Source organism: Geospiza fortis, unplaced genomic scaffold (genome assembly GCF_000277835.1).
Source record: "Geospiza fortis unplaced genomic scaffold, GeoFor_1.0 scaffold633, whole genome shotgun sequence".
Lineage (NCBI taxonomy): Eukaryota > Metazoa > Chordata > Aves > Passeriformes > Thraupidae > Geospiza > Geospiza fortis.
The window spans coordinates 146,376-157,545 of NW_005054531.1; the positions used below are offsets into that span (position 1 = coordinate 146,376).

The 11,170-nt window shown below is 41.7% G+C and overlaps 1 protein-coding gene across 1 annotated transcript; it reads right to left on the reverse strand.

Moving 5' to 3' along the window:
* Nucleotides 1-246: 246 nt before the first annotated feature.
* On the reverse strand, nucleotides 247-8,396 carry EIF4H (eukaryotic translation initiation factor 4H). Its single transcript, XM_014310426.2, has 7 exons — nucleotides 8,374-8,396; nucleotides 6,188-6,369; nucleotides 5,193-5,257; nucleotides 4,985-5,084; nucleotides 4,261-4,326; nucleotides 2,237-2,395; nucleotides 247-2,116 (listed from the first exon to the last, which is right to left on the reverse strand). Exons 1-7 carry the CDS (start codon nucleotides 8,394-8,396, stop codon nucleotides 1,980-1,982), a joined length of 732 nt encoding a protein of 243 aa, XP_014165901.1. The 3' UTR covers nucleotides 247-1,979.
* Between the last annotated feature and the right edge of the window lie 2,774 nt (nucleotides 8,397-11,170).

The following is an 11,170-nucleotide window of genomic DNA, read 5'->3' on the forward strand; positions in this document are numbered from 1 at the left end:
CAAATGCACCTGGCAGCCTTAGCAATGCACTCAAGTGACACTGAAGTCACAGGACAAAGAAGTTGGGCTCATTTCCACCCATCATTAATTTTTACTTCACTGTTCCAGCACTCTTTAGATTCCTCCCCTTTATCTTTTCCTCTTCCCCCCCTTATTTTGTATCAAAATGGGACAAATTAACACAATATTTGAAAACTCGGGGGGGGAAAAACATGTCAGAGTAGACTCAAATAAAGACCAATGTTAAATATTACTTAATGTTTTCTTTTATTTAAAAGATCATTCACAAAATACCATATCCATAAATTTATTTTGTTATGAAGCAGAATGTGCTAAGTGTTTGGAATTCTTTTTTTTTCCTTTGTTTTTACATTTAAAAGTCAACTGTCTTGACTAGAAGTGAGTTTTTTTTATATGGGAATTTGTTCTTAAAATCTTTTCCACATTGAAGATGTAAATAGATCAATTATTGGTTTGGAATACAACCACACAAATGCATGTCTGTCTTAAATTAAGTATTAGTGTTAGACAAATGGTTCTTATCTCAGAAGCAGATTAAGTGAAAGGCAGAAAGAAGGAAAGAGTAGTTCTGTAAATTGCTGGGACTCTGACTTGCAATGGGAACCTTAGGGAAGAAATTCATCACTAGCAATGGTGCTGGTAGTGGGGCAGCCGTGCTTCCAACCTCCTCTTGTAAGTACTCTGGGGTGCTGGCTGGTTTATCTGAAGGCTCTCAGCACTGGCAACGGGGGCCCAAGCTTTTCCCATACACTGGACATGTCCAAACTTCAGTGTGGTAGAAGCAGGTTTTGGTTTTCAAAATTAATGATCTCTCCCTTTGCTTCAGCCTCCCCTCCCTCCTCCCACACAACACTGACAAGAAACATTTCAAGGGAAGAGAGGTGTAGTAACAAGAGATGCTTTTTACCCAAACTTCTACATGAGAATCTATAGCAGAAAGATTTCTAATCTGCCCATTTTCAAGGTATTCTGAAAGCTGAGGTCCTAAAACTGTACCCCACTGGGCAAAGAAATACAGGGGATAGTGACGATCAAATACTGCATGGCAAAGTATACACTCCTTCAACAAAAATAAAAAAGTCAATTTTATTTGTAGAAACTTCATTTAAAAATTTACCAAACATGTAAAACCCAAAAAAGTAAGCAGAAAGAGCCAGTGAGCAGTTGTGCTCAAACAGGCATGGCTTTGCAGCACTAACCTTGAGCTCAGAGTTGTAGTAGCATCATACCATTTGGAAGTCAAGAGCCAGCAGGAAGAGGCTGCTGGCAGAGGCTTTATCCATACTGATTCCACCAGCTCTTCACCAGGCTTGCCAGGTAAGGCATCCATTAAACTGATCCTTCCTGGCAACCCATGTGAAAGGGCAGCTGCCCCCCTTAGTTTCATAAGGGGCTCTGCTGTGAACAGTGACTATCACCAATTGCTGTAAATGGTATTTCACTACTTGGTTAGAACTGTAAATTTCTGTTCAACTCATCTGGACTCTTCAGTTTTCCTCTTCAGAGCCACAGCAATACAGAACGAGACATGCAAGTCAGAAGAGGAACACTGAGGAAGTAAAAGGAAACAATACAGGGAAATAACTAAGTCTAACCTGTGCTTCTAAAGTAAAACAAACCCAGAAAGGAAGAAGTGAAGCAGCACCTTTGTCCAGAGACCTCCACACTTGTGGAAGCAGCCACACTGCCTTATCTACTGGCAACTGTGCTGCTTGGAAGGAAACAGAAGAGGGAAACTCAGCACAAAGCAGGCACTAGATACAGCAAAGCCAAGAACGTACTAAAAACCACTTGTTAACAGCTGACATGCATTCACAAGCTCTGTGTTTTCGGTTTCAAAGAGGACAAATACCAGATGGCAGGAATGGTAAACTGCAGGGTTGACATTCCAGCAGAGCTAGTCACTCTGTACTGTCTTGCTTTTTCTCCCGCCTCCCCATTCCCTCTCAACCCCAAACTCAGTCGTGTTCTTTTACTACTTCCTCCCGGGGCTTGGCTCCTCCGAAGATGGCAGAGTTTGGATTGGCTACTTGATTGAGGGGAGTATCGACTGTTCGAGGTTTGAGCTGGAGCCGGGGTCGCTGTGCTCGTTCCTCTGAAAGGAAAAACATTCCACTTGTGAGATCTGCCAGGGAAGGGCAGGAGCTTTAACTGACAACAAAACCAGGAGTCTCCTTTGAGGAGGAAGAGCAAGGCACACACAGGAGGAGCTTACCTTCTGTTGGCTCTCTGAAGTCCATGGAAGAGCCACGAAGGGGAGGCCCATCTCTGAAACGACCAGTGCCACCGCTCCCCATGGAGGCACCTGGTGGCCGCCGGTCTCCAGGGCGGGTTCCTCTACCCCGACCTCCCAGGAAGTCATCATCTTTGAATCCTGAAGATGGAAAACAGTGAATTTAAAGAGCACCTTTTGCAATGTATTCAATCTAGATTTATCTGGATGACTGGAAAACCTCGCTAGTCACCGCTGTCAGTCCAAGGTGGTTCACTGAGAGCCTTTGTCTGCAGACAGATTGTTGCACAGAGCTCTAGCACCTTCTGGAGGAGCTGTTCGGGTTCCATTTGAAACCAAGTATACTATATCAACTTCAGAAAGTGCTTTATCCACTTAGAGGCTTATTGGAGTGTTGGACAGTGGATCAAGTGAGTTTAAAATATGAACCTTGGCTGCAACTTGAGTTTGTTAACATCATGAGTTGAGAGACAGCACTACAGAGTAGTACTCAGACAGTACTCAGAGTACTTCCATAGCCAGATCATCACACTGGCTACAACCTCAGCGTGAAATCCACAGGAGCAAATTGGAAAATAGCTGGGGAGTAGTGAAATACACTTATAAAACAGAGTAAAATCCCAGGGCTGCTTAGCTGTACTATAAACTGGCCAGGAATTTACTAAATTAATTAAAGAGCTGGGGAAAAAATAAAATATAATTTTAAAAATTCAGACTTTAAACTGACTGCATTTCTTCAGTTTATGTATTACAAAAAAGAAGTAAATCAAGAACTATCTGTCACTGACCAGAGTTCCAGTCTGTACCAGTGATTACCCTTGAGTATCTCTCCAAGCCCCCACTGCCTGGGAGTGGGAAGGGGATACTTCAGGCTATCAGCATACAGAATACACTCAGATTTTCAGAAGCTGCCTGGAAGAGAAAGTTGTTTGGTTCCCAAATGAGATTTTCCTTTCCACTTCAGTATTTGGTGGAGTTGCAGAGCTGTCCCTTACTTACTTCAGTGCCAAACAAGCCATCTTTAAAGATTTGATCTAGAGCAAGGCTGTAAAACCTGAGAAGAAAAGCTTTTGTAGCAGCTAAGATTGAAATGCTAAACTTTTGGCTCACAAATCACTCATCCAGCATTTAACAGGCTGAAATGCATCCACATTTGGAGAAGCTGCCAAGGAAGGTATGAAGCTGTGACACAGAATGCTTAGCTCCAAAGGCAGGTTAAGCACAGCACTGCAGCAAGCTCCTCTCTCCAGCACCATGCTCCAATCCATGCTGGGGACAAGGGCACACTTTGCTCCTCCTGCATCCTTCATTCCACTCACGCAGAGACCAGACATTGCAAAGTTGTACTTGCCAACATCTCTCCATCAGAAAATGGACCAAACCCATGAGTTCAGAGGACAAAAGCAATTGTGTAATGCCACTCTGCATTCTAATAGCTGGAACTGACTGGAAATTAAGAGCAAACCCAGTGGCTCTGTCACTACCTTCATTCAGCAAGCTCAGTCACTTGCTGCAGCTGCATTACCAAAACAGGTCTCAAAGTTCAGGAACATTTTGCATTTACAAGTGCTTTGGAACACTAATCTGACTTTGGAGAAGTCAGTTACTTCAGGGACACACATATAATGACATCACATCTCCTTGAGAAGATGAAAGCCTCTGGTCTGACAGAATATCAGCCTTCCTACATGATCTGTCTGTTTCTGCTACTATTCAGAAATTTACTTAGTTGTATGCTTGAGAAATGTTTCAAAGTCATCCATAGGCTACACCTGGACAAGAATTCTGTCATTTATGGCCGTTTCACAGAATTTTCTATTGAGACATTATTCTATTTGCTCTCAAGGCAACGGAAGATTTCCCATGAGGAATCTCATCACAGCTGCAGGATGTCCAAAACTGGTACATACAGTAGATTCAATCAAATCAGTAATGGTGACAAATGAAAATGAGAACATTTCAGTGCCTTTTAGGCTTCCTTTCTGTATAAGTGTTAATACTGATACCAGAATTGAAGTCATCTCTGGAATCCCATCCACCTCCTCTGGATTCTCTGGAACCTCCTCCCATTCCTAGGAAAAAAGCCACAATTGTGTTCAAGTCTGAAGCTGTGGGAAAGACTGAGCAAGGGAATACCAAACCAATGTTTCAGTCCTTCAATATTCAAAGTTATGCTGCTGGAAAATCCTTTTCTTTTGGTACAACCAAGTTCCATTGCACAGGAACAAACAGCCACCAAGAATGAGTGGCCAGAAAAGTTTGTTTAGTACACATTCAGTGGAAACATCTGGTGAGTCTGGTTCAACCAACCTTCAACTACAGGCAAGAATGTTTTTACACTGGAACAAGAGACATACTCCAAAAATTAGCACTTGTCTACATGTGCTTACTCACTTTTCATACATCATCATAAAATAGTAGCAGATCAGACTGTTGGGCTTATGATTGTCCTCTGCAAGACACAACACATTAGGAGGGGTATTGGTCTCACTTCCTGGGTTAGGAGTGACAACACATCCAGCCTTTGGACACAAAGCACAGCTAAATTTCAGACACCTCAGGAGCAGCAGCAGCAGCTGGTTAGAAACACATACATATTTACATACAAAATTTCACCTTTCAATATCATCTTCATGTTCACTTGCATGCCTTGTCTCAGCATTAGTCAGCACCAGAAGCCATAACTACAACCATCATATTTAAGAAGCTACTTAGAAAAATGGAAGTCACCTCTGTCATCAGGCCCGCCACCTTTTCTGAAGCCAAAGCCACCTTTATCCTGTTTCCTGCCTTCTGCTATGTCCACTCGGAGTGACCGGTCACCCAAAAGCTGTTAAATCAAGGGGAGAATCTGTTCAGGATGTATCAAAAGGGCTGCCAAAGAGTGAGAGACTTCTGCTTGTCTTTGATTTCACAAATTAATTGCAAGTGTACTTACTGCACCATCGTATGTAAGAGCTTCCTTGAGTGACTCCACCTCATCGAACTCTACGTAACAAAATCCTGGAAGAAACAAATCTCAAGTTAACAGCACTTTAAAAGGTCTTTGTAAGAAGCTACTCCTCCTGCATGCCTGCTAATAGCTTCCTTCTCTTTTAAACACGAGTTGTGATGTGCACATACAAGATGCACATGGCGCAGAAACCAATCATCATCAACCATGAACACATTTAGCTGCACCTGTTAATGATGGGGCAAATCCTGAAAGAGACCTCTGGGCACTCTGTGAATGCCAAGAGCCTAATTCCCTTTTCCACAGAGTTCTCACTATAGATTAGATCTGATCTATGCCTTCAAACAGCTATTCAGCTGAATATTGACACTTCATTCCTAGAGTTTTCAAACAAGAAATTGAAATACTTATGTGGTCAGCAGTGTGATTTTGTCTCATCACATCATTTAGTGAATTTACTCCTTTTTAAAGACCCTCTGTTATCCAAAGTAAACCTTTTCCATCCCTGAAAGTAACTTACAAATATAGTCCATTTTCTCCAAACAATTCCCATAGCAGTTGAATTTGCATCCTCTAAAACAACTGCCTGAATGGGTTATCTACTTGCCTTTTTCTCCCTGTCTACTAAAAAAAGACAAGAGCTGGAGCAATGAGAATCTTCTGATGTAAAGGAATTACTCAATACTTAAGGTCATAGGATTTAAGTGGGTCAGCTCTGGTAGAATTCATACCAGACAAGGTTTGAGAAAGTTCTGTTATGTCAGGGCAAATATTGACTCCTCACTCAGGTTACTCTGTATCTCTGGATGATGAAACAGTGACTCTCACTCAAATGATACACTTACACATTAGCAGTGAATAAGAAAACCTGCGTAAGTCAACATAAAAACAGAAAACTGTGCTTTAGACTAAATTCCCTTTTAAAGTGACTTTTTTCCTACTAATTTTTCATCTACCTCCAAAGAGCTCTGAACACTCACCTTTAAATTTGTCTGTTTCCTTGTCTCTGACTAGTCGTACGCTCCTTATGCTGAGATCCTTGAAAATGGCATCTATGTCTCCTTGGACAGTGTTGAAGGGCAGATTTCCCACATAAGCTGTGAAAGGGGGTTCTGTTGGCAGCTCTTTATTTCTGCGGGAACCAAGGCCACCTCCACGAGACCTGTTGGGAAAAGCACAGTGCCTCTGGAGCTGCACAGCACAGCTGCTCTTCGGGGCAGCCCTGGCCCTGTCCAGCTGCTCTGTTTAGCTGCAAGTCCATTTTCCCACAGCTTTGCTCAGTTTTTCTCTCCTTCTGCCTGTAGCTGCCACCTGAACTGCTGCTCAACTCCTTTCCAGTATTACCTGATGCAGTACTGCAGTGGGAAGCTGAATACATTACCAGGTGAATTCATTAATGAAGTGATGAATGAACTTCTTAACCCACAATTCATTAGGGAAGGCAACCTAAGGTTACCTCTAATGTCCCCTGCTCAAAAACATTACCTCTAAAAAATCCCATTTTAGAATCAATTTTAAGAATAATTTATGGCAATGAAGAAATACTTTTATGGCACAGGATTGTCAGCTAATCTGGAAATTAAGCTGGATCCAATGCTTTTAACTAAAGAGTATATTACCAACACCCACTCCACAATCATCCAAATTATCTCAGCAACATTTAACTTAAGAGAAACACCTTCCCCTAAGTCTGAAGCTGTGGCCATAATTGTTGGATATCTGGACTGGAATGCTTTGAACTGAACACAAAATATGGTTGAACAAGAGGTTTTGAGGCAGAACAAAAATCAGGTGCTCTCTGGATGCCCACTTCTTTTGTCTTGTGAATTAGAGGTAAACTGGGTGGTCCTTTCCTGTCTTGTCCCTCAGTACCAGTGAAACTCTTGGCACTGTGTGCTGAGGAACTAAACTGTACCAGCTAAATTCCTTACTCTCCTAATGTAACACATCTGCGTGAACTTCCTGCAGAGCCCAGTCTCCAAAAGCCAACTTGGAATTTCTGTACAGAGAGCAAGGTACATACAAGGCAACCTGAAGTCAAAGCTCCTAGACTTGTAAACTATAGGATGCCACTGGTTCCAACACCATTTGTGCCACATATGACCTTTACCTGAAATATCTACTTACTACTCTTCCATCTTCCCTTTATCACCTTCCTTCTACAGGGCTTTGCTTGTGTCTGTTCCCTTTCCCTGAGGCTCCCCATGCATTTAAAACCACGATGGAATGCAAGTACCAAAGAAGGATTTGCCAATCTGACATGGACCAATAAAATAGCTGCAGAGTCCTTCCTAAAATCCATAAGGTCAAATAATTCTATAATTTCCTTTTATTCTGGCTGGTTGCATGCAGTCAAAAAAATCCATTGGGGAAGCAAGGTACTGAACAGTATTTTCTTCACTCAAGAATAAATATTTTAGTACTAATGAATCAGATAATACATTAAGCTTGAATAAGATTCCTTAACTCTCTAGGTGAGCCTGTCATTTGTGCCTTATTTAGCAGCTCCATGCAAGAATCATTTGTCACCAACACTATCAACATGCTGCTAAATCTACTTGAACCACAATCTACATATCTTTAATTAGCGTCCACCCAGGTTTGCATTTTAGCATTTTTGACAATATTCCTCATCTGCCTTTGTCTCATTAACAAGTCAAAAACATACTGGAGAACTAAAGCTGTGATACTTTGGAATTACTTTAGTCAGAAGACTGAGTTTTAAGGAGGAACTCCAAGAAAGCTGAGTTGCTGCTCTAAATAATCCCAAAGTACATAGAATCAGTTCCATGCCTTTGTCCTCATTTATCATCTACAGCATTAGGAACAACTATTAACATGCCATACATTTAACTTGCATCCAAAAAAGAAAATCTTAATGTTTATGTCCTCCAGGAACACCAGAATTGAGTTCCAAAGGAGCATTCTCTCCTTGTACAGATTCTCAGGACATTCCCTGAGCTGCCAGTCACCCAAAAACCCAGCCTGGAGTTGAGTCCATGGCCAGACCAACAAGGTGATCAGGACAGCTGCAAAGAGCACTTTGCCAAGCTAGGAATGAGAAGGGGAGCAACGACTGGAGCTACCACTTCCATCAGCTCCATTTGAGCCACTTCTAAAACCACACTCTCAATCCCCAAAAGGATTTTCTGTGCTACAGACAAACCTCCTTTCTACCACGGGCTGCATGTGTGGAAATCCATGCCCTGTTGTGCAACCCAGACTGATTTTAAAGCCAGAAAATCAAACAGTCTTCTCCAATTTGATATTAAGGCTTTGGTTATCAAATATATAACTATACCTTTGGTATTTCAGTTTCCATTTGAAGAACGGGAATGGTCAATAACTGACTTTCAAACCAAGTTTCTTATGGAACTCAGGTATAGCAACAGAAAAAGAAACTGTTTCTCTACTTCCCTACATTTTTTTCCAACACTGAAACAGTGAAATAAAAGGGCTGACTTCAGTAACCAAACAATGAGATTGGAAGAAGATTCTCTCATTTGCAACAAAGTAGGACAAAAGTAAAAAAATAATTGAAAACACATCTGAACTAGGCAAACCAGATTGCTGAATGAATATCTGCACTTCCCACTCTAAACTTCTGCTTAGACACAATTAGGTAATAATAATTATTATGTCATCTTACTGTGAGAATCTGAAAGACATGACTTGATTTCCTTGTCAGAAAACCAAAGCAGAACGCTGAAGAGGAAAGCTTCCTTCTAACAACAGCCCCATAATTAAACTTTGGTGGGCTGAGTTAATGACTTTGGCTATATTGGATAGAAAACAACTCAACTCCCTTTTTGAAGCTACTCTTTTGCAAAGTTTAGTTAGGTCTCCAGAAAAGATCTGCCAGAAGTTCAAAATGAAGGCTATTTTGAAAGCCAGTATCTGAGTTAAAGAGTCTTTCCCTAGAGATCAAAGCTCAAGATTTGCCTTTTGCATAGCACAGAGACAATGGCCTGCCCTGGGTTCTGACATCTGAGCTCCTCAGGGCAGCACAAGGATTAGCAGGGTGACAGTGCCAACCCCCCAAGACCACAACACCAAATTCAAACCCAATTTATTCCAGTAACGCAGGACATGTCTGGAGTAAGTATCAGATGTCTTCAGCAAAATTCTTACCCAAGCCTAAAAATGAGGAGTAATCTTTGAATCCTAGATGGGTAAGACAGAGGATCCAAGCTGCCAGAAGCACAAGGACCAACTCCTCATTTTCACTGAACTGTGCAGCACTCCAGCAGGTGAATCTTAACCTTTAGTAGGGTGCCCAGCACTTCAAGCCACACCTAAATAAACAGCCTAGCAGTGAGTTAGGAATGGTAAACACTCCCCTTCTTTCAACTCTGAGAAGCTCTAGAGACTGTTTCAGTTTCAACTAGGCCTTGGTATACTTACCTACAAGTTTTCCTGTCAAATTCTGGGCTCCAAAATACTTTCTAAAAAGCTTCTAGTAAGCCTTTTGTCATTTATGTCAGCATGACATTCTTCACCAGGAATAAAGTGACTTTTTCAAGTGATTTCATAACATCCCCTAATGTTATGATTCAGCTTTTAGTCAGTGAACATCTCAGGTGCAGCAAATCCCATCTCATCACACCAGTCATATCTTGATGCTGTTCCACCATTATTTTGATGATGATGAGAAAGAGGCAGATAACTTCCATATGTCAGAACCTGTTGGGCACTGATTTCCCATCTGTCACACTGAAATCCTGTGCTCACTTGCTATGTACACCAAAGGTTATGCAAAATGCAACTTCCACAAAAACTACTACACCTCAGCTGAGGTTGCACTGTTCCTACACTCCTAGAGTGCCTAAAATGAGCAGGAGCCACTTTAAATTAACATGGGATTCTTTAATCAGAACCTTCAAGAACAGTCATGTTTTCATTACACTTCATATATTAGAGGACTTCATACAATGTACACAGAGAGTAAACTGTGAGTTAGCTATTAGTGACTTAATAGTGATAAGAACAAATTAGATAGAGGTATACACTGGACTCTAATATTGGTAGTATCTGATGTTCAGAACTGCAGGTAAATTAGAATAAGCACATTTTCTTACCTGCAAAGCCATCTACTAATTTACAGCATGCCTTTAGTTTACCAAGCAAGGATCCACATCCTCCCTGACAGCAAATTTAGGTTCTCTCACATGAACCTGAATAACATTTTACCTGGCATTTTATTACTTCACAGAATATGCCCACACTGACTAGACACAGTGTGCAGCAATATCTGAGTTTATACAGAGTCAAGTATCACTTTAGGCTGCTGGCAAGGCTATTTTGTTACAGAATTCAAAAAATAACAGAAATGCGAGTGGCTACATTATCTGTTTGTCTCTGAATTACACACAAAGCGTATCAGTGCATGAAAATGAGCTTGAAAAGCTTAAAGTATCAAAGACCTTCCAAAGACAAAAAAAACTTACTGCTGTTCTAACTCCAGCAGCTCCTCCCTGCTGCCTAGAGTCTGAAACGAAACCAAGTTATTTATCTGAGAGCAGAAAAGGACACGAATACACTTTTGATCAGGAAATACACCCTGGAAGATTAGATTATACAGTAACACACTTGGTAAGATTTGCTCACAAAGAAGTTTATTCCATAGATTTACGCCTACTGTTTTATTTTAGAGAAACTTGTAACAGCACCAGCCTCCAAAAAAATCAATTGTTTGATTGCACCTTCCTAGCTTGATTTAACACAAACTTCTAATTACGGGTTATTGTCTCTGTAGCTCCTCCCCTAAACACTCTTCAGCAAAGAAACGAGACAAGCCCGATTCCTCAGGATCAGGGATTTGCAGCCAGCACACGGAGCCCCGGATAACGCAGAACCGCGGCTGCCGGCGCTACTCGCGCGGAGACACCACAAAGGCCTCCCATTTCCTCCCGCCGCAGGCACCACAACGCTGCCCGCTCCCGGGGGCGCCTCGGCCCGCCCGC